The sequence below is a fragment of the Gobius niger genome, assembly GCF_951799975.1.
Source record: "Gobius niger genome assembly, chromosome: 16".
Taxonomy (NCBI): domain Eukaryota; kingdom Metazoa; phylum Chordata; class Actinopteri; order Gobiiformes; family Gobiidae; genus Gobius; species Gobius niger.
Window position 1 is genome coordinate 18,617,317 of NC_136867.1, and position 22,816 is coordinate 18,640,132.

At 40.1% G+C, this 22,816-nt stretch overlaps 1 protein-coding gene and 1 long non-coding RNA gene across 2 annotated transcripts; both read left to right on the plus strand.

Annotated features, from left to right (window-relative positions):
• Positions 1 to 4,244: 4,244 nt before the first annotated feature.
• Positions 4,245 to 5,926, plus strand: LOC306975545. Its single transcript, XR_013793712.1, has 3 exons — positions 4,245 to 4,382; positions 5,473 to 5,579; positions 5,665 to 5,926. It is a non-coding gene; the product is annotated as an uncharacterized lncRNA (long non-coding RNA).
• A 15,593-nt stretch (positions 5,927 to 21,519) lies between these two features.
• On the plus strand, positions 21,520 to 22,329 carry noto (notochord homeobox; the record flags this gene model as incomplete). The annotated part of the gene is made up of 2 exons (XM_079573115.1): positions 21,520 to 21,856; positions 21,953 to 22,329. 2 exons carry the CDS (start codon positions 21,520 to 21,522, stop codon positions 22,327 to 22,329), a joined length of 714 nt encoding a protein of 237 aa, XP_079429241.1.
• Positions 22,330 to 22,816: the final 487 nt, after the last annotated feature.

Here is a 22,816-nt window from a genome sequence, read left to right on the forward strand (position 1 = left end):
AGGTGGTAATCGGTCTCACAGTGACAGACAAGGTTGTTATATTAAGAGCGTAGTAGAGTTTAAGTCCATGTAATGTGTGGGCAATATCACATCACCTTTCTGCTGAGTAATTGTTCACTGTGACAATGCGAACGAAGCTTACTTTGGAGCAGGAACCAAGCTGACTGTTTTAGGTAAGTAAATATAACACATGAATGTATATATTTAAGTACTCAGGTGCACAAAACTCACACTTGCAGCATTTGAAGTTTGAGGTTGAGGACTTTTTGATATCGAGCTCAAGCGCTGTGCCAACTATGAAGCATATTTCGGCCAAGGAACCAAACTCACTGTACTGGGTAAGCGAAACCAATGAAATGTAGAGATTTTCAATGGAGAGAAAGGACTAGTCTTTGGTGGAAAATGTACAAAAAAACTATTTGTAAAAGCATTAGTTAGAAGCAGCTCATTCGATGTTAAGGCACTGCTCAATTGCACTGTGCTGGTACTGGCAGCGAGGCTTTCTTTGGTGGAGGAACCAAGTTAACGGTTTTGGGTAAGCACTGTTTTAAAACTATTGACTCCGCGTGTCTTTAAGTGTTCTCAAAAGTATCTACACTGGCTGTAAACTATAAGGTGAGGATTGAGGTAAAGGTTTGCCGAGTACAGCAGAGATCGTGCAAAGCTGATTTTAGCATTGACCGTGTGCACTGTGACTCTACAACTGAAGCTATCTTTGGTGGGGGAACTAAACTCACTGTTTTAGGTAAGAGACCAAAACATTCACACCATTTTAGCACATCTGTATTGTGTATTCGCTTGTTGTTGGGTTATTATACCAAGTGGTGATGCTGTGCCAACGACCGTGAAGCTTACTTTGGCCAAGGAACCAAACTGACTGTTGTGGGTAAGACATTTTGAAGTAACAGCGGTGACAGAAGTCGCATCAATAGTATTAAAAAGCAGTAGCTGTTGAGGTAAGTTCTGCAGGTGTGTTTGAGCACTGAACGTTCGCACTGTGACTGGCACCTACGAAGCCTTCTTTGGCGGAGGGACAAAGCTGACTGTTTTAGGTAAGAAATCCTTTGGAAAGTGTTTAAACTAGCAGGAATAACAATGTGTTTAAATGGTATGCAGTGAACAGTCATTTGTATGGATGAAGTTATTTGATGCAGGGAAGAAAAAGTGAGATCATCGTGGCATCTTCTTGACATTAAGGTAGAATAATGGTGGCATTAAAAAGTAAATAACCGCAGTACTTGGATAAAAATCGGTCCCATGCAGGTGCAACGGTTGTGAAGATGTGATAAAGCAGAAGGAGAGACAGAAAAGGCAGGACGTTTTTGCGCAGTTCTGCCGCTCTGTGCTCGTACAACGAAGCTTACTTTGGAGCTGGGACTAAACTCACTGTTTTAGGTAAGAACGATAGACTTTTACAAGCTCAAACAACAAATAAGAGTAGAGAAATGGCTGTACAAACTACATGGAGTAGATTGAAGATGAAAAAAAAAACCTGCTGGAAAGAATATAGTTTGTAAAGAAGCTGGAGCCAGTTAGTAACTTTGTAGCTGTATGCCTGAATTTAGAGCAATAGGTTCTTATCATGTCCATGTATTACTGTGAGCGGCCAGTACGAGGCTTACTTTGGAGCTGGGACTAAACTCACTGTTTTAGGTAAGAAAGATAGACTTTTACAAGCTCAAACAACAAATAACAATAGAAAACTGGCTGTACTAACTACATGGAGTAGTTTGAAGATGGAAAAAATATAGTTTGTAAAGAAGTTGGACCTAATCAGTAACTTTGTAGCTGTATGTCTAAATTTAGGGCAATAGGTTCTTATCATGTCCGTGTATTACTGTGAGCGGCCAGAACGAGGCTTACTTTGGAGCTGGGACTAAACTCACTGTTTTAGGTAAGAACGACAGACTTGTACGAGACTTAATTGGAGATTTCAAAAACTGCTGAAAAATACAGTTTGAAGAAAGTTGGTAACTTTGTAGCTGTATGTCTAAATTTAGAGCTACAGCAATAGGTTCTTATCATGTCCGTGTATTACTGTGAGCGGCCTGACCGAGGCTTACTTTGGAGACGGCACCAAACTCACTGTTCTAGGTAAGAACGATAGACTTTTATGAGACTTAATTGAATATTTCAAAAACTGCTGAAAAATATAGCTTGAAGAAAAGTTGGTAACTTTGTGGCTTTATGCCTAAATTTAGAGTTACAGCAATAGGTTCTTATCATGTCCGTGTATTACTGTGAGCAACCAGAACGAGGCTTACTTTGGAGATGGCACCAAACTCACTGTTCTAGGTAAGAAAGTGACTTATTCTTAAATAATTAGTGTTGAAAAGCTGTGAGGCAGAATGCTTTGTAATTAGCTACGGAAAGAGTTGCATTCAGAATAAAAATTGTCTTTTATTCTTGATCTCGTTGTGCAGAATTGACATAGATCTGGCGACACTGATCCGTATTTAATCAGAATAAAAGTTATTGGTGGAGGTAATTCGCTTTATGCAGGAAATTAAGTGCTGAGTTTGAGAGGCCGAGGTTTAGACAGTAGCGTTGTATCAGTGTGAACAACTACGATCCGGCTGTCTTTGGACAAGGAACTAAACTGACTGTTTTAGGTAAGTAGCTAAGGTCCAAATGTTTTGTAAATATATCTATGCAAAGGTCTAAAGGCTTGATTCAAAGATGAGACATGTTGAAAATGAATCAAAGCAGCAGAAAAGTCAAAAAGTAGAAAAATATTCATGTGTGTTTGCATAATAACTTGGTAACAATTGTGTGCAGTATTTACTTATTGACGGGTAAAGACATTTGTGTTAAGTTATAAGATGTTGAGGTTTTGGTTGTAGCGTTGTATCAGTGTGAACTACAACGAGCCGGCTTACTTTGGAGAAGGGACCAAACTGACTGTACTGGGTAAGTCCTGTATAGCACTTCCTTTAAATGTCACAATCTTAAAGACAAACTTTCTGACGTATGAGGCAGAATCTTTAAGACATTTCCTTTTTTGGAGGAAAGTAGCTCAACTTGTAAGCTCAAAGGTAGGACTGTGACATTATTGCTGTTGCATAATAATTAATAGGTAGGTGAATGGTGCTGTTATAGGCATATTTATTATCAAGTAGATCAGGCATGTGTGGATAGAGGTTTTGGCTGTAGCGTTGTATCAGTGTGAACAGCAACAGCGAAGCTTACTTTGGTGACGGGACCAAACTGACTGTATTGGGTAAGTCCTGTATAGCACTTCCATTAAATTTCACCAGTGAAAAGAAACATTAGGCAAAATCTTGGCAGATGTTAGAATTTTTGGAGGAAAGTAGCTCAACTTCTCGGCTTTTTTCGAAGGTAGGATTGTGTTATAATTTCTATTTCATAAAGAATTACTTGGTGGGAACATTGTACTGGCTGTGGGCTTATTTGTTAACAAGCACGAGGCACATGTGGAAAGAGGCTGAGGTTTAGGCTGTAGCGTTGTATCAGTGTGAACAACCACGGATCAGGCTTACTTTGGAGAGGGAACCAAACTGACTGTATTGGGTAAGTCTAAAAAACTGGCATTAATTTGATCATTTAAGAGTAAATCTGTGCATGTGTGTAATGTAGAAAAGCTGATGTATTAGCTAAATATTTATGTGAGGTCCTAGAAATATAATTGTGTAAAATGTATCTTGAAATAGCCTGATATTAAGCAGTGTAATTAAATATAGATACTATAAACACAGATACATAAAAAACAAAAACAAATCTAAAACTGCAGTGAAATTATAAGAAGCCAAAACAAAGAATCCAACTGTGTGTGACAAAGGAACTGCATATCTGGTTAAAAACACATTGCAAATTACAAAACTAATACAAAGAAGATGCAAAAGTGACCTTCTTGAAATGTGATGCAAAACTATGGCCATTTATCATTTTTCTTTCTAGAACCCGGTTATGCCATCACGACACCGACAGTGAAAATCTATCCACCCTCCAAAAAAGAGCGTCCGAGGAAGAAAGGTGACACCAAGTTTAAGACCCTGGTGTGTGTGGGCAGTGGTTTCTACCCGGATCATGTGAAAGTGTCCTGGAAGGTCAATGGAGCACAACGTAACAAACACGTATCCACGGACCTCATCGCTCAGCAGAAGACTGATAAAACCTACACCATCAGCAGCCGACTCGTGGTGGATGAAGACGAGTGGACCGACTCAGATAACTGTTTCGACTGTACAGTCAGCTTCTACCATGAGAACAAAACCACAACAGATCACAGTGACAGAGTCTGTGGCATTGAAGGTATGTGCATTATAAATCTATAAAAGGCTATCGTCAAAGAGAACATATCTGATGTTATGTCTTGTTATATTTAGGCGATAAAGTCAAAGAGGAAGGCGGCATGTCACGAGGTGCGTATGTCATTGTATCTTGTATTGTATTGTATCTGTCGTGTTAATCACGCTGGAAAATGGTCATAGACATAATGTCATTACAATATCAAAAAGATTATGTATTTTGCTTTATGGGAGACTGATGTGGTATAAGAACGCAATGTTTCAAATAATTAATCTAGATGTTTATAACCTCTTAACCCCCACCTGAACCGAGCACATTTTCACCAGTTTGGCTTTACCCAAATCTAAAAGCTTAAAAAAGCATCAAAGTAGCAATGAAAACGAGGACGAAAGCGCGACAAAAAAGTGACAAAAACACTATCACTACAATTCAGTGTGGCTTGTTTTCATGAGACCCATGTGGGTTCATTAACATACACTGTCCCGACCAAATAAACCAATGAAAAATGAAATAAAAAATAAAATAATACACAAAAACGTGACGAAAACGTGACGAAAACACGATAAAAACACTTCCAAAATGTGACAAAAGCGGAGTGAGTCGAGAAGCTTTTAGATTTGGGTCAAGCTGAACTGGAGAAAATGCGCTCGGTTCAGGCTGGGAGTAAGAGGTTTTAAGAGAGTTGTTAAAGTATTTGAAAACTTAAGCTTCCAAAGTCCATTCTATCATCGCAGTTGTCAAATAATGTCCCTCTGAAATCTTGATATTTTGTATAAACCTTTGTTATATTACTTTTGTTATGAGAGGATTGTACTGGCACCAAATTCATGAGAGGAAAGAAAGAAAAGACAGTCATCAATTATTGCATATAGTAGTTCATAAAAGAGTGCGCCAATGTACCAGTGATACCTTTGTCTACTAACCCAAAGGTTTAGGATTCGATCTGTGTGTAAGGCAATCCTTAGACAGGACATGCTACAAAAAGTAGGACTTAAGTACTCGAGTGAATGGATAATACACCAAATTAGAAAGCAGTAATGTCAAAATGTTTGCCGGTAAGTGACAGCTATTCCACAGATTGAGTGAGAGATCCTGATTGGAATGATTGTATTAATCTAGTGGAGGGCTAGAGAATGTATGGATATAGAAGGATGCTAAAGTACAGGGTGAACAATTTCTCAAATGTTAGTGTTGTTTTCACAGAGGAATACGTGAAGATAACACAACATGCCAAACTCTCCTACGTCGTCTTCATCGTCAAAGGTGTCGTCTATGGGCTCTTTGTGGCTTTCCTGCTCTGGAAGATCCAGGTCGGTGTAAAATTGGATTGTTAAATAATTCACGACTCTGTAAGTGTTTGAGAGAGTAACTTTGCCTTGTCTTGCTTTGTTCCAGCGCACAAATGGGAAGCACACCTGAGTCAGACGGAGGTTCAGGTCGCGTGGATGTAAATGGAAGAATTAAATGTCTCTTGTTCTGTCTATTTCATAAATTTAGAGTTTATTCAAGTTTTGTCGTTATATTGCTTCTTGTGTGTGTGATTTAAAGAATAAAAATACTTACTCTCCAAAGTTATTCATGTGGTGAGAGATTAGATGTATAAAGATTTAGTCAACAGTGTATACCTGAAAATGATTATATGTAAATAAACTTACAATAAAGGCACTTGTTATCTTACTTGTGATGTTATGATTTTGAGTGAAATAATATTTATTGCTCTAGATCCGGGATCTCCAAGCAGTAGCACGCCAGGCCTGTCTCGGTGGCTCGCCAAAGACTTTCTACATCTCTATAGGCAGATAACTCAAATTTTATATGGATTTTCTATTTGTTTCTGAACATGCTAAACACAATCTGCAAACAGTTGGGTCAATATTGTGAAGTGTAAGGACTAAACTCAAGTCATTTTCTTTGAAATACTATCTTGGTTAATAATTCTCCATAAGCATAAGCAGCTCTCCAACCTTCTTGTTGTGTAAAAGTAGGTCACCGGGTTAAAAAAGGTTGGAGACCCCTGCTAGTGTAAAAGCGGAAAATTATATATTTTGCAAAATAGCAGAATGCAGCAAAGTCATAACCATGAACAAAATATATGAAAAAGGGATATAAAGGGGAGAATAGCAATGTTTTTATCCTATCTTAAAGTGCTATTGAATATAGGGCTAAGTTTATTGTTGGCGTATGGGCCAGACTTCAACAAAACACCACCACTTATTACTGCAACACCTTTTTACCATCACAAATAATGTCTGTGCAGTTCAAGAATAAATCAAAAACATCATATTACTTTAGGCTTGGGGTGAAGAAACTAAAATATTATGAACATGAAGAAAACATTTGTTGAAGAAGAGTTGGGGTCCGGACAGTTATATCGTACCACACAAGTCACTATGATTATCCCCTATGATCCTATCTGCTTTGGCACCACTTTCCACTAACAGTTATTTATAGCTGATGTTTCTTTTTTGCAGAAATCTATTTGTAAACTATATCAAACATAATGATATTGTAAATTGTGTAATCGTGCACTGGATCCTGTTAAATACAGAGCACATTGTTCTTTCCCGTTCCTTTACTTTACTGCCTACAAATGTAAAAACTGTCTGTCAAGTAAACATAGAGATGATTGCAAAATGTGTCATGCACTGACAGGAAAAGCTTGCACGGTGAAGAAACAAACGTTTGAAGCAGGTCGTTGAAGTGAGAGGAGACAGGACGTGGTCACAGCAGCTGCGAAAGACGACATTCGACTCTGACCACAAACTCAGCCGCCTCCACCTGCCTCACCCGCGTTAACCTGCATTAACCCGGTCTGTGCAGGCGGACTACGGCTCAGAGCAGGTTTCTGAACAAACATCTGGAAAATATGACGTTTATGCGTCAACCGCTGCAAGCATCTAGTGCAACTTTCAGCAAGAACAAAATGGATGGGAAACGTGCATCAAATGAGCACGACTTCTGACAAGTGAATACAGAGCTTACAGCTTTATAAGCAATCTAAAGAGTCTAAATAGTCAACTTGTAATGAGAAGAGGGCCACGTCTGAGGCTGAGACTATGAACATTACATTACCCTTATGCTACTTTGACACTGAGGATTTTAGCACTTAGTTATTATGGATGAAGCAGCCAGAAACATTTACTCAGAGGTGGTTAAAGTAGCCAAAGTATTAACACGAGAGCAACATTACTTTGAAACGTACCCCTTAAAGGCCCTATACCTGTTTTTTTGATTGCAAATAATGAAAGTGGAAGCCACTAAATTATAAAGTTAGTTGTGGTCCAAAGTCATTCGGAACTTTCCTAACTTTCCTTTCCTTTACAGGGACAAGTTTATCGGCACATTTCACAACTTGCGGGGTCACTTTTCAGGGTCACTTTCACAAAAATGCTGCAAAAATAGCCTGAAATATCATAATATTGATAAAAATGTTCTGTAACTTGATCCACACTATTTTCCCCACAAACGTTTGAGTTTCCAATGTACAAAAGGAGTTCAGATACCTTGGCATAATTTAAGATTCTAGACAAATAAAGTCAGCCAATCTGAAGTTATAATTCAAGATTATTAATAATGTGGCCCCTCCACCCCTGAAAAGGTTTTTTTTCCAATTAACCTCTGATCAGATGGAAAGAACAACAAGGTCAACAGTCAATGTATCAAAACGAAAACAGCAATAGGACAATCTCTGTCTCAGAATGGAACAAACTTCCAACTGCACTAAAACTATGCAAAGACCGAAAAAGATTAAGTCTAAGGATGTTTAAAAACATTTTTTGGGACCTCAAACATGTCAGCATTAAAAAAAAAAATCAGAGAAGGGTAAGGGGGGTATAGAATATAGAGGAACAAGTTTTCCTGTTGATGAAATGTACTTTTTCATAAAATGTATAATAACACTGTGTGTAAATATTATGAACTGCATTATTTTGGGCTTTTTGTACAGTGTTTTGTAATTGTCCGTCTCCGGGACTGCAGATGGAAATTAGTGGTATAAAAGACATTTTCATATGCTGATTAATGCTACTGTACAAGGTCCCTGTCAAATAAATGAAATAAATAATTTTACTCAAGTAGAAGCAAAAAGTACTGACCCAAACAATTACTCAAGTAAAAGTAAAAAAGTAAAAAGTGAAAATGTTACTTGAGAACTGTGAGTGCTGAGTAACTGTGAAAAAGTCTGCTGTATTCTCAAAGATGCCATAAATGTGAAACAAAACATAAAATCATGTGGAAATCATGATATTTACAAAGAAAATTACAAGATTATAAAAAAACAACATAATTCTAAAGAATAAGAATAAGAATTCAAGAGATGATCGATTTATTGATCAAAATGATGCATTTGCCACTTAAATATTTACTCACAGTGGAAAAAGTAACAATTATTTTTACTCAAGTGAGAGTCCAGATTTACTGGATTAAATATCAGTTTAAAGTAAGGTAAATCACTACATGCATTAATTACACTGGCCATTGCTGATAATAAACATCCATAAATGACTGCACAATAGTTCATATGAAATTAGTGGCAGAATTACAGATGAGACCAATATGTCCTTGGTAATCTGGGTCAGTTTGAGGGTATGTTGTTCCCCTTGTTATTGCCTGTACATTAGTATGGTAACACTCAAAATGGTGCATCTCGGAATATTTTATCAGATTCCAAAGCAGAGACATATAATTTATAAATGACAGATAGAGGAAACAAGCTCCTCTACTTAAAATGGCCTGTACCGAGAGAAGCAGTTTATTCTTAAAAAAAAAAAAAACTTGGGTTAAAGGTAAAGGCTTGCTGACTATTCTGTTCTGATATTTCACTGTGATACACAAGTTTTTGTCGCTCTTGAACCATATGATTTTCATTAGGACACAGCTTTCTACAGTACTATTCATGTTCCATAAACAGATTGATTTTCAGACATTTCAAAATGTGTATCACCTATAGAAATATGCGCAGTTGCCTGGTTGATAGAAGCAGTAGGTGTGTCTTGGTGATAGAATTATGACTGGCGCCATCAAGTGGGTGTGTGGGGGACAGCGATGATAACATAATATGCATTACTTTGGATTGTAGGAACACACCTCGTAACTCAACAGATATTTAGAATCTTTTGGTTCGAGCCCAAAATCATTTGCTTATTTTTGTTTGAGTCACAAGAATAGTTTCTTGTGAGATCGGACTCTAGGTCATAGATCTACAGGCAAACTATTGGGACGTCACCTCTTAACCTCCCAACCCCCACCTGACCAACTAAAAAGTGACAAAAAATGTGACTAAAACACAGTGACGAGACAAAAAAAACTTTGACAAATGAGGCATTACACTGTTGCTCTTCAGTCGAGAAGCTTTCCGATTTGGGTAAAGCCGAACTGAAGACAATGCACTCGGTTACGGCGGGGGTTACAAGTTTAAAAAGACAATGACTGCCCCATTGCTAAAAAATACTTTGATTGTTGCAAAAAATAGTGCCATCTGGTGGACAATTATTGAAATGCAAAGTAAATACTTATTTTCTTTCAAATAATTTAATGCATATTTTTACAAGAAAGTGCTGCTTTATTTTGTTCTTAGATTATTGAAATTAACATGCTAGCATTTTTTAGCTTAGCTTTTAGCTGATTTCTACTTACTTATTTTTTCAGTTATTTTTATTATTATTTATGTTTATAATTATCTTATTATACTAGTTTTTAGTTAGTTTTATATATATGTTTATTTTATTTTATTTATTATTATTATTATTATTTTTATTTATTTTATGTATATATTTGTATATTGCATTTTTGCATTTTTAGAATTTCCAGTGTTTCCTCTGAGGGAGCCCTCTGCCCCGGGAGCGGTGGTCGGCTGTGGCTGTGTGGGCACTGTCCTCTGGGTGCCCGGATGGAGGTGTGGTGCTTCTGCTGCACCTCCGCTGGGTGTCCAGTGGTGGTGCCCTGTGGCTGTGGCTGATGTACCGCTCCTGGTGCAGACGGCTCCTCTGATGGCATTTCCTTACCTGGTTCATCTGTACCCAGACTCAGCATTACGTCCATTATCTCATCGTGTATGTGTATGTGTGTGGCTGCGTGTGTGCGTGTGGCTGTGTGTGTGGCTATGGGGAGGGGGGTGGGGTGAGCAGTGTTGTTGTCTGTTTGGAAGAGTGGGTGGTTGGGTGGGCGGGAACTGCTTTTAATCTGTAAAGCACTTTGTGTTACAACTCTGTATGAAAAGCGCTTTATAAATAAAGTTTTGATTGATTGATTGATCTACATTCTACACCAGGGTAGGGGCAAAATCTGACCACAAATCATGGATCATTTACAAGTTAAGGTGCCCTAAAAATGCTGAAAATATTGTCAATTTCATCATGAACCACACTGGGATTTGGAGACATTGGTTTTATACTTTGGGCCACAATTGAGAGGTTCGGCCCCTGGACTGTGGATAAGAAAGAAAGATAACTTTCCCACCCCTGTTCTACACCCTGTTTCTTATCAGTGATGGTTTATTTTTATCTCAGCTTATTGTTCTATACACATTTGCTTTATGCCAGCAGCTCTTCCCTCTGTCTCCACAAGGGGTCAGCAGAGCCCCCCCGTCCCTGCTCCATCTGTGTGTGGTCTGTCCCAGGCTCACTCCTCTTGTAAAAACAGTGAATTATCCATTGTGTGCCTTTGTCTTTGGGCGAGTTAAAGCACAGGAAAGTGAGCCATAATGTGCTTTAATGTGTCCATCAGTGGCCTGTGTCTTTGTTTGTCTTTTCTCCAGGGAAACGGACGCTTTGATCACGGCTGGAGCGGCCCCAGCGCACAATAAACTCCAGCGACAGTAAACGTCACACATACACCTCAAATACTCAGACTATAGGGCCACCACACAAATCAGGCGAGGTTTGGGGTGAGAGTTGGTAAGTTTGAACACACCAGACCAGACTCTATAAAATGGAGATGGCGGGAAACAAAGACCTGAAGTTCCTATATACATACTGTATCTTTTTAAACAGGAATCAGAGACGCTCTCATTGATGTGGCCTGTTTCCCAATCCAGAATGCCCCTTGTTTTTATAGACATCCTTAAACCCCCCATAATAATAACACCACCCCGCGGGCTCAGACAGAGTGAGTGACAGCAGACATTGTGAGGCGTGTTCAGACCTGAGGGACTTTTACCTTCGCTGCTCCACAGGTGATCGGTCCGAGCGGCTGGGGGGGTAATTGCTGGTGTCCCCTGTCCCGAGCTGTTCCGGTTTGGACTCCGCTGCAGCTGGATGATAAAGAGAGCTGGTTTAATTTGACTACAAACTTTCACTGTCACTGTTCATATTGCTGGGGTTTTAGAAGCTTTAGAAGAGTCTAGAGCCACACGAGTGTAGAGTATACCTTCGATTAGATTTTGCACTTGTGTTTAAAAGTAAGATTCAGTTCACAGACCCATTAATTGACTGAAATATAGAGTGCAAAACAAATACATGTTTGTAAGAGTCCTACACTACAGAATAGGACTACAAGATATAAGATAAGATAAGATAAGATAAGATAAGATAGGCTGGCCTTGATTGATCTCACAATGGAGAAATTCACTTGTTACATTAAGCTCTCAGAAACACTAGACAGGAAATGTGCCAACAATTAAATAGTAAATAGAGGTATTTTATAGTGAATGACTACCAAAAACTTTAAGGGGGCAAAAAGTATACACTGTAAAAAATTAAATTAAACAGACTATAATAAAAAATGTCAGTATTAGCAGTGCAGGTTTACAGTCATATTGTTGATAAAGTGATGCAGATACAGAGATTTGTTTGCAATAAAAAGTGTACTGCCAAAATGGGAACATGGCAATGTATAATGTTTTGCAACTTTATTTATGAAAGGCCAACAGGTTTTCACTGAACAAAAGTCAACAATAGGGGTTTGAGCAAAAGGTGCAAAAATAAATTACGTGAAACTGACTGAATAAGGGATAAGCAGAGCGGCAAAACCATGGCAACAGAAGCCAGAACGATTATTTTGGTAATCGATTAATCTTCCGGTTAATTTTATGATTAATCCAATACCTTGGCTGTGAAAGGCGTATGAAAATTGCATTTCTTTCTTCTTTTTCTTACACATAAAGCTAAAGTGGTACCACTTGAGGACATGTTGATGGAGTAAACTTAATGGAACAGGCCACTGTTTTTACTCACTGTGATATGTTCTTGCCTGAGCTTAGACGAGTTGATGTGTACCTGTCTGGTCTTCGTGTGTGCGCTCAGTCACGCAAAACGACGTAAGATGTTCTTAGCGTTTGGCCTCTCACAGTATATTCCTATAGCTCCAAACGGGGGTGAAGTTAGAAGCAACCATGCTTTTTCATGGGCCCGCACAAAGACCAGACCGGTACGTATCAACTCGTCTAAGCTCAGGTAAGAACATATAACAGTATGGACAAACGGTGGCCTGTTCCTTTTAAGTGTGTGTTTTTGGAGGTTCTTGGTGCCAATTCTGCTTTCTGATTGGATGAGACAGACAGATATTTGTGAAATGTACAATGCACAAGACACTACATACCCTAACTTTGGGGGGAAAAAAGTACATTTCCATCAAAAATGAAAAGTTCATATAATTTCTGTTCCATTTGAGTCTGTGTTTACTAGAAAACGATTAATAGAAAAAGTTTTAAAAAAAAGAAGTTGTCAACTATTTCAATAATCGATTAGTTGTTTGAGCCGTAGTGCATGTGGAGCTCAGCGGTCAAGTCAATCTAATATCCGCACAGACTTTTCAAAACATTAAAATAATTAGGGGGTCATTTACAAAGACAAGTGCAAGCTGAACAATCCATCCATCCATCCATTTTCTTCCGCTTTATCCGGGGCCGGGTCGCGGGGCAGCAGTCTCAGCAGAGATGCCCAAACTTCCCGGTCCACACACACTTCCTCCAGCTGTTCTGGGGGGACCCCGAGGCGACACCAGGCCAGCTCGGAGACATAGTTCCACCACCGTGTCCTGGGTCTTCCACAAGGCCTTGTCCCACTAGGACATGCCTGGAACACCTCCCGCGGGAGGCGACAATAAAAATCAATGAAAAAGCTGAACAATAAAATATGCTTTTTTGTGTCCCCTATGTGCTAACTTCTGACAATAGTGCAGATATTTTACAAGAAAGAAAATACCAAATACTTGAAAATACTGATTAGCAGCTGTTGTTTATGCAACAAACACCACTGTACCAAAAATATTAAATACAAGCAGGGTTTACGCAGATATCAGCAAGTCATTGTTCAATATTCAGGGTCTATACAAGTAAAATACCTTGGGACAAAAAAATATTTTTGACCCTGTTATTGCACTCAAACTTATTCAATCCTATTCTCTGCTTTATGGGCTTCAAATGATTTTGAGTGGGATTTTTACTTCTGGCTCCAGGGAGAGTCTGGACTGTTGAGCCCTCTATACAAGTCCACAGTCATCCAGCCACTATATGTAGACCAGATTGTACTTTGATGCCACAGGTGTCTCTCCCTCTCTCTCTCTCAGGTGAAACTGCATCCTCCTCCCTAACCCCTGCATTAGTCTCCATTACCACACAAACCCAATAAGCAGCCGGCTCATCGTTCCACCATAACAGACCCTCCGAAGGGGAGAGAGCGAGCGCCCGGGGGGAGGAGGAAGAGTGGCAGTAACATAAGCAAACAGAGGAGAGGAAATGGCCTGGTCCTAATGGGCAGTGGTGCATTCAGGACCGGCTCGGACCTCGAAAAAAGCGCTTTATGGGCAGGCCCTGACATCCACAGGAAGTGTAAACATGGGTCAAGTGTTAAAGTCCAACCCGCCAATTCTCACCTCCATTAAAGTAGTGAGAGGAGCGGGAGGGGGGGGCCCCGTCAGCACCTGGGACTGCCCCCACCCCATACGCTCCGTAAAACAGCTTCACAAGTCGCCACGCTTGTCAAACACGTCTCTATGCATGATTTAAGTCAACTATGACCTTCATATTTAGAGACCATACAGGCTCGGGGCGTTCTCACCCGAGCTCCCACACCTCGTCAGATCTGGACATGACAATCGGACAACACAATAAACACAATAAACACATTTTTTTAAATATTAGACTAAGCAGACTTTGTACAGATTAGGGATGAAAGCAAATTGGATTCTATTCTGCTCTTATGAATAAATAATTATGAAAATGTAAAACAATCATTGCATGAGGTGCCACAAGATGAAATCTGCATAAAGTTAGGGCTGTTCTGAGTTCACAAAGCCTCCTTAACTACCACACAAAGTTAGCAAAGTACTGAGGCTGCGGTTTGCTATTGGTTTTGAAAACATATAAGACCTGCTTAATCTGTCATAGGGACATGTGTTCTGAAATGCATGTGATTCTTGCACCTTATTAGTTCAGCAGTTTATAAATATTATCTGAACCTCCTCTAACACTTCTGCACTTCTTTAAAATGTGAGCAAAAACAAAATCTAACTAACTATTAACTATTGTGCATGGTTTATATATGCAAGACAGCAATTTGAACCCGAAGTAACAACTTTTTGAGTGACAGTGCAGGATTTTAGAGGCAGTTGTGGTGAACAGGTCTGAGATCAGTCTACACATTATAGGACATGGCTGGAACATGGAGGAAAATACATAATTTCAACATTTTTAAACTCCATATAGTTCCTTTCACTTTTTTTCACATTTTCTCAAGTTTGGCTTTACCCAAATCTAAATCTTCACTGGAGAGTTTACAGCCTCTCCAGTCAAGATGACCAGATAGGCCAGGGTCTCATTTGAAAACGAAGACTTCAAATGTGATCTAAGATTTCACCTCATGTTTTGCTCTTTTGTAACTTTTTCCTTGCATTTTCCTCCTTGTTTACGTTTCCTTTTCGTCACTTTTTTCAAGAAGCTTTTAGATTTGGGTAAAGTCGAACCGGAGAAAAAGTGCTCGGTCAAGTCCGGGGGTTAAGAGGTTAATGCCACAGAAGAAAAAAACAGCACGTATTTCATTTTCAAGATTTGCAAACATTTCATCAAACAGAGGAAAGAGAACTGGGCTCATCTGGAGAAATATACAGTAAACTTATACAGCAAAACTTGTGTGATCATTTTCCAATAAATTTAGATTTAATGCCAGTTTGAACCCTTATTAATGCTTTTTAATGACATTTAAGGCCTTGATTTTGGCACAATTCATTTTATAACTTTCAATGCCCTGCAGAAACCCTGATCACACCATAACAATCACTACTTTTCTTGTCTGTATTTTCTGTCCTGCTGCAGACCTCGGACAGTAGCTTGAGTTGTGTCTTGTGTGGTTGTCGTGGTAACAGTGACAGTGGCTTTGAACGGAGTTCGTCTCACCTGAGCGAGCTCAGACAACGACGGGTCAAGGCTGAGAGACCGGGGCCTTACACAAGATAAATGACTTTTCCCAACATTTAAAACAGCCGCGCCATTTCTGCACATTTGGGTTAGGCTTCTCTATGATGGGGAACTTATCGATCATTCAGTCGGATTAATAAGTCCTTGATAATACAATTTCACACCCACAAAAGGCAAAATATGCAGCAGAGTCTTGGCTCTTTTGTACGTGGTTTTAGCGGTAGCACCCAAAGGAAAGCTACGCAGATACATAAGGCAGTCTATGTTGATATACACTGACAATCCACTTAATTGATCCAAAACTTCTGGGAAAGAATTGAAAACTAATAACCAAAGTCTGTAATTTAGGCGACATGAACCTTTTTCCTGATTGACTTCTCTTATTCAGTTTTAAAACTTTACATTAAAGTTCCTAATTGCCCAGTGCTCATTCTTATTGTTAATAAGTGTTTACCTGCCTCATTACAGGCCCCATTCACACAAATGCATCTCAGTGTGCGAGTGGCAGACAGTCCAATACACACAGCCCAGCTCCCAGGGCAGGACGCTGGGCCGGAAACCAGCTCCGGAGAGTGACCTAATCCCTCATTAGTTTGGCAATAACGTGGCCTCTCATTTTAGTGAATAGGCCGAGGAGCGGCGTATTTGAATGTGGCTTTTTTACGGATGCAAGGGCGGCTCATACGGGACACAAAAACAGTGTCGATGCTAACGCCGCTCCTCCTTTACTCTCATGGAAATACAAAACACACGCAACAGGCATTAGGAGCCTCAGGTCAGTCTTACTTGGAGAAATCGGTGTTATCTGCTGAGTGAAACTGAAGCAAGAGGGAGAACAGGGAGTTTTGAGATAAGGCCAGGTCAATGCAAAGTCAAAACAATGAACTTGGGTAGTCTATCTGCCCTGGTGTCTGTTCTAGCACTTAAATGTTGTTTATTACCACGTCAAACACTTGTTCATGGCCTGCTGTTGGCAAGAATTAAATAATATGTTAGAAGCTTTGGTTAAGATAAAAGCAAATGAAGTAATAAGGTTATAATCTGCTTGAATAACTGGTGTATGAATAAAGTAACCCCTTTTTGATTGGTTATCTATTTGGCAGTAATGTTTTAATGAAAAGTCCTTGCCAAATTAAATACATAAAGAATACGCAAATAAATGAAACCATGGACCAAACGGTTGGAAAAGAAATGTTTAAGTCTGGGTAATGTTTGCAAAACTATAAGTAGAATTGATCCAAACTCTCTTGATTCTGATTCTCACTCTAATTACCCATAATTTACTTTTTCTTTCATTTACCCCCTCTCTATCCTGCCCCTCAGCGGCCGCCCCTGTCAGGGCAGAAGTGTAGTGAATGTGTATTGGAGCCAGACAGAGTGTACCTGCCTTTTCACTGAGCTCCATTCATAGTCAAGGTGAGGCCCTGCAGCACAACCAACAGAGAACTGCAGCCCTGCGGGACATTAGTTCATGAAGTCATTACAAATGCACAGCAAAGGCACGAGTACAGTGGCTGCTAAAAGTGTCGAACAGGTGAGAAGAGTCACTCCTCGTCATTGTAGGAATAATAATGATGACAGTGTTTCTATAGGCTTTTGTTTGGGTCAATCACGTGTGAACTGGGAGCTGCACTGCAGTTTTTCATCTCACTTCTATGACAGTCACAAATATAAACCGATGGAGGAGTTTATGGCCAACACTGTTTGTAAATGACCACTTTGATCCAGCAGCGAAACAACACGGAGGGCAATGATGAGCTGCTTTTTAGTTTTATACTTTGAATTAACATGTATGGCTGTTTGTAGCACTATTATGATCAGTAAGCATTGTGTTCATCTTTTATAAAGGCTGTTCCAAAATAAAGCATTGGTAGCATGCGGTTTATTTTTTATTCAAAAAATGGACAAAACACAAATGGTAACTTACATTAGAAAAGTACATAAGCATACTTCTAAATGGTATTACAGTGATGGGCAATAATCATCCACCTACACCCTATTTGTTTCAAGCTCAAAAATATACTTGTGCCACATTGTGTAATATGAATGAACTGAAAGCATAATGTAAGGAATATTAGGGCTGGGACAAAATATCAGATCGGATTTGGATCGCAATACTTTTTGCAGCAACACCAAGTATCGATACTTTAATAAGTATCGCAATACTTTCAATACTAGTGTTTGTAGACATTTTATCATATTTTCCTAAAAAAAATTGCATCAATTTATTTTTAAATCCAAATTGAAATGTTTCAACCCTTGAAATGAGTGATCCATATTTCAAGTTTGTAACCAATGACCTAAGCAAAGGCTTTCTTTCATATATCATTCACAACTAAAATATCTTGTAGTGCACTGGTTCTAAACTAGACGTTGCTAAATATTAATAATTGTACAAGCTTCTCGACTATAGAACAATGTAAGATCTTCAAAACTTGCGCATTGTCGTATTTTTGTTGCTTTTTTGACGCTTGTCTTCCTGTGTTTTTTCCCTCTTTTGATGCTTTTTTGGTGCGTGTTCATCCTCATTTACGTCTCATTTGTGTCGCTATTTTATGACGTTATTTTCAAGAAGCTTTTAGATTTGAGTCAAGTCGAACTGGAGAGAAGGTGCTCGGATAAAGCGGGGGTTACCGGGTTAAGCAAAAGTCAAGAGGACAATACTGTTAACATCTATTTAAATCAATAGTTCCTACGGAGGTTTAAAGTACAAGGTTTATAAATAATTGAAGTTATGAATCCAAATGACTGGAGGTTCTCAGTCAAAGCTAACAGTGCTTTGTGTTAGAAATGCAAATAATCACTTTCAAACCAAATATCAAATGAGCTTATTAAGTTTAAGTTTGCTGTGAAGTGTGATAGTTTTTACCCTTATTATCGAGCCATTACCTTTGAGCGCTAACGACCGGAGTGGAACGATTGCCGCAGCATGAATAGGCGCCCATTTAGAGGAGGATGGCCCTTTGAGCTGTTAGGGCAGTGCTTGAGCCCCTCTGTGCCCGAAGAACATGACTATGAATGAGCCCCGGTGCATCCGTGTATTCCTTGTCTGGCTTCAATACACAAGTGGTCCACGCAGCATCGGCCTGGGACAGAGAGGAGAGAGTGTTCATGTAGTAACAAGTTTGAACTATATGCAACTTTGACTTTTGTTCCAGCTCAACCTGTCACGGGCTGAAATAAAACATGGCAAACACTGTATAAGCGGCAGGACTGTTATAGACTCCAGCTACTTCCAGAAAAATCGATAGGAAGCTGTGTTCTGTAAGACAAAAGTTCTTGAGGGACTTGATTTACGAATCCCAAAATAAAATATGACATAGTATGAAGAAATTATTGGACATGAACCTCATATTTTCAAACTTCAGATGTCCAGTTTGGGATATTAGCATTTTAAATTCAGCTTTGGTTAAAATCTGTTAGTTTAGCTTGAGTTTGATTTTTGTTGATAAATCTTGGTTATACATTTGCCTGAAGATAATAGGTATATTTACCTCTTAACCTCCACCTACACAAGCACATTTTCTCCAGTTATTATCCAGGCATCCATGCATTGCCTAGACCTAAAAGCTTCCTGAAAGCAAAGCGTCAAAATAATGTCAAATAAGGATGAAAAAGCAACAAGAACACAACAAAAACTTGACAAAAGTTGTATGTTTATGAGGGATCCAAACAATTGTTACTATGACGAAAGAGTAGAGAGTAAATCCAGGAACCATATCAGCTAGAACTGGACTCAAACTACCCAAGACCCACTTATTAGCAGCATTAGCCTTGTAGCTTGTATGATCACGCACTTGGCACCTGGTTATGTCCCAGTAGCCCAGTAAACAGCGACTCGAGTGGGTGGTCTTTGAATGCGCATCTGAAGAGCCAGCGTCTTTGTAGAGGGCGACCCCAGCGTAGTCTGTGTTTGCCCCGTTCATTAGACATTCTCCCGCGAATAAATACGGCCCCGCGCGCTCAAAGGGCCCGGCGCTTCGCTACGTGCTTTAAATGTGTTTTAACAGTTACTTAAAGAGCCGCGGACGCATCTCAGCCGCCTCACAAATGATGGAAATGAGGCCGCGGAGTTTGCAGAGCTGGCAGTAATCCCAGTTGAAAGAAAGTGGCGCTTTGTCCCGATGCTGTAAGAGGCAGATGACTTCCTTCAACTTCAAAAACGCTCACAAAAAAACGGGCTTTGAGTGAGTGCGGTGTTGTGATATCAGCTTTACGCACAAGTCTCGGAGCTATGTTTCGTTCTTGTTAAAAAAGTTATATGGTTATTTTAAAATGTGCGCATAGTGAATGATACAGGGGAGCAGGTCGCAACATGCCCAGCCTCGGGTCAAGCGTTCACTCAAGTGCATTTAGATCAAAGCGGCACTGTATTTACGCACAGTATAATGGGGCCATTCACTTAAGAGACATTTACACCTCGCATTTAATTTGGACAAAGCCTTTGACTTTTACTTCAGAGGCTTCACCGTTTCTGATTGTGCGCCACAAATATTTCAAAAGCAATATAAGAGTTTAGGGCGAAGTCTTTGGTCTTTAGTCGATTAATCCGAATGACCCAAACACCAAAGGCAGACGTGTCCAGTTTTTGGGTGAAGGATTTGTTGAAACTTGTGCACGACATTAAAAAATAAACAAACATCTTAATTCCATCTAAATATAAATCAATGCTTAAAATAAACTTAGCAAGAGTTTTTGATTCAGGCTTTGTTTATCTTTCACAAGACTCTTTGTACCATATGACCATTTATTGAAAGAAAAGTATTTACGCATCAAAAGACTTGGCTTCTGTCATCATGTTGGCCATATCACTAGATCATTGTTTTATGCAATAAAATGGCATATAATATTTCAACTGTTCAACATAAAACAGAATTACATAACGGTCTACTTTGTGTGCGTAAAGAGGAATGGCACGCACCGCTGATAAAGGCGCGATTACTTATAATAAAGTCTTATCTTATCGGGGCCATTCGGAGTTACAGGGTTTATCGCTTTAATTTTTGCTACGTTTTGCGATAAGAGTTGATTAATCTCTCGTGTCGGATGCATAACCACTTGTAAGACCCTCCCGAGTGCAGTATCTCCACAGCGGGGTTCACCTGTGGATTATCGCGGAGGAGGACGCAGGGCTGGTAAAAGTGCACGGACACCTCTCAAATCACCGCTGCCGGGTTTCACGCCTCCGTTACGGCCCAGCTCGAGAAGCCACACCGCTGCTGTTAAAAGAGACACTCGGCTAAAAGGCCTGGAGATGTGTGTTAATTTGATACAGGGAAAAGATTATGGACTGTTTGCGTAAAGGGGTGACACCTTATTTACAGCTATAGGGAGAAATTCGGGCACAGTGACCAGTAGCTTTGCAATACAGCGCAAAAAATACAACATAGGCGAAACAAAACTACAGCCTACAGTAACGTTATTGTGAAAGGTGAAGCCGCTGGTCACGCTCTTAAAAGCATCTGCGACTTTAAAGGGCCCAGGAACTAAGATGATTTGGCAACATCAAGGCTTTCTCAGCGGTAATGATTACATTTGGACTTAAGATCCATGCAAAGAATTTGTAGCCCAATAAATCCCCCTCCAGCCCCCGCTGCCTTGAGTCTCTTCAAAAGCTCCGGGCTGCATTCAAAGGCGGAGGATGTTTGACAATCCCAGCTTGTACTACCTCTCCACCAATTAATTGGATACGTTGTCGGGATGCGCCTCTACAAGTGCTACTTACAAAGACAATAGGCCTGCGGGGGGCTGTTGACACCTTCGCGTCCGAGTGTCCTATAAAAGGGGAAGGTCCCAGGCCGCAGTCATTCAACGCTCAACTTTTGCAGGAGCAAGATCTCCTCTACTACAACTGAGAACATTTTTTGTTGTTGTTTCGTTTTGTTGGACTCTGCCTCAGGATGCACGCTCACGGATACGCTCCCCTTTACTACCAGAGCAGCCCATGTTCTGCACCAGCAAAACCTTCCCCTGGGAAATCATTTACAATTGAGGCGCTTCTGGCTAAACCGGACCCTCACCCAAGCAGTGACCGGACGAGTCCCGTCTCCTGCGGGGTCAAATACCCAGCAGCTCCCGCTCCACTCATGCCTGTCGCTGGATCTTTACCTGGAGCACCTTACGGCTACTCTCACACCATGCTGCACCCCGCAGTCCACTCGCAGCCCGGGTACTCGGTCTACTGCTGCCCTCCATACTCTTACGGAGCAACCTGTCGCAACACCTTTTACGCACAAGGTCAGTTCAGTTTCACAGCGTTTTTTCTCCATTATGATGAATGATTTGGTTAATTCAATAGCGTAACTTAACTAAAATATTGCATGTTTTCTTCAGGTCCGATGTCCAAAATGAGCGCAAGTCTGCACCCCTTCAAAATCAAAGGTGGGAAATCCAAGCGCATGCGCACCAGCTTCACCAGTGAGCAGCTGTCGCGGCTAGAGAAGGAGTTCGCCCGGCAGCAGTACATGGTCGGCTCGGAGCGGTTCCTTTTGGCCTCCGCGCTGCAGCTCACCGAAGCCCAGGTCAAAGTCTGGTTCCAGAACCGCCGCATCAAGTGGCGCAAACAGAGCCTGGAGCAGCAGCAGGCCAAACTCGCCAAGCTGGGCCTGGCCCCTCCCAAGAGTCCAGGGTCCCAGGGCAACGGAGACGACTTCACAGACTCCTCGGATGTTGACGTCGATGTTTCAGACGAATGTGTCGACCACTGTTGAAACTACGCAACCCAAAGACTCTGTACATAGTGCCCCATGAACTATTTAAGTTTAATAGATGTATTTAATTTAATTTGTACTTTTAATGATGACTTTTTATACATTTTAATGAAATACTCAGAAATATATTTTTTATCCTAACATTTCTGTCTCCTTTGCTTATTTACAAAAATAGAAGTTTTTAAATAGAGTGGTATGATGAAGGAAACATGACAATACAGTCCAGTTACTAAAGGGGTTATCAAAATGTTGCCTTTCAATATAACAGTAATTATCTCACTGTGACTGTTTGGAAGCACAATTATACACTGGCCCCTAGAGTGAGCCCAATAGATAACTTGTTCATAACATAGCATAGCAAAATACCCAATTGTCTAAAGAAAGTCAAACAGGCAAAATATTAAACTGGATCCGGCCCCCCAATCAATTTTGTCCAGCCTTTGACTTCTCTTGCCATTATTATATATTTTTTCGGTGCAATTGCGGC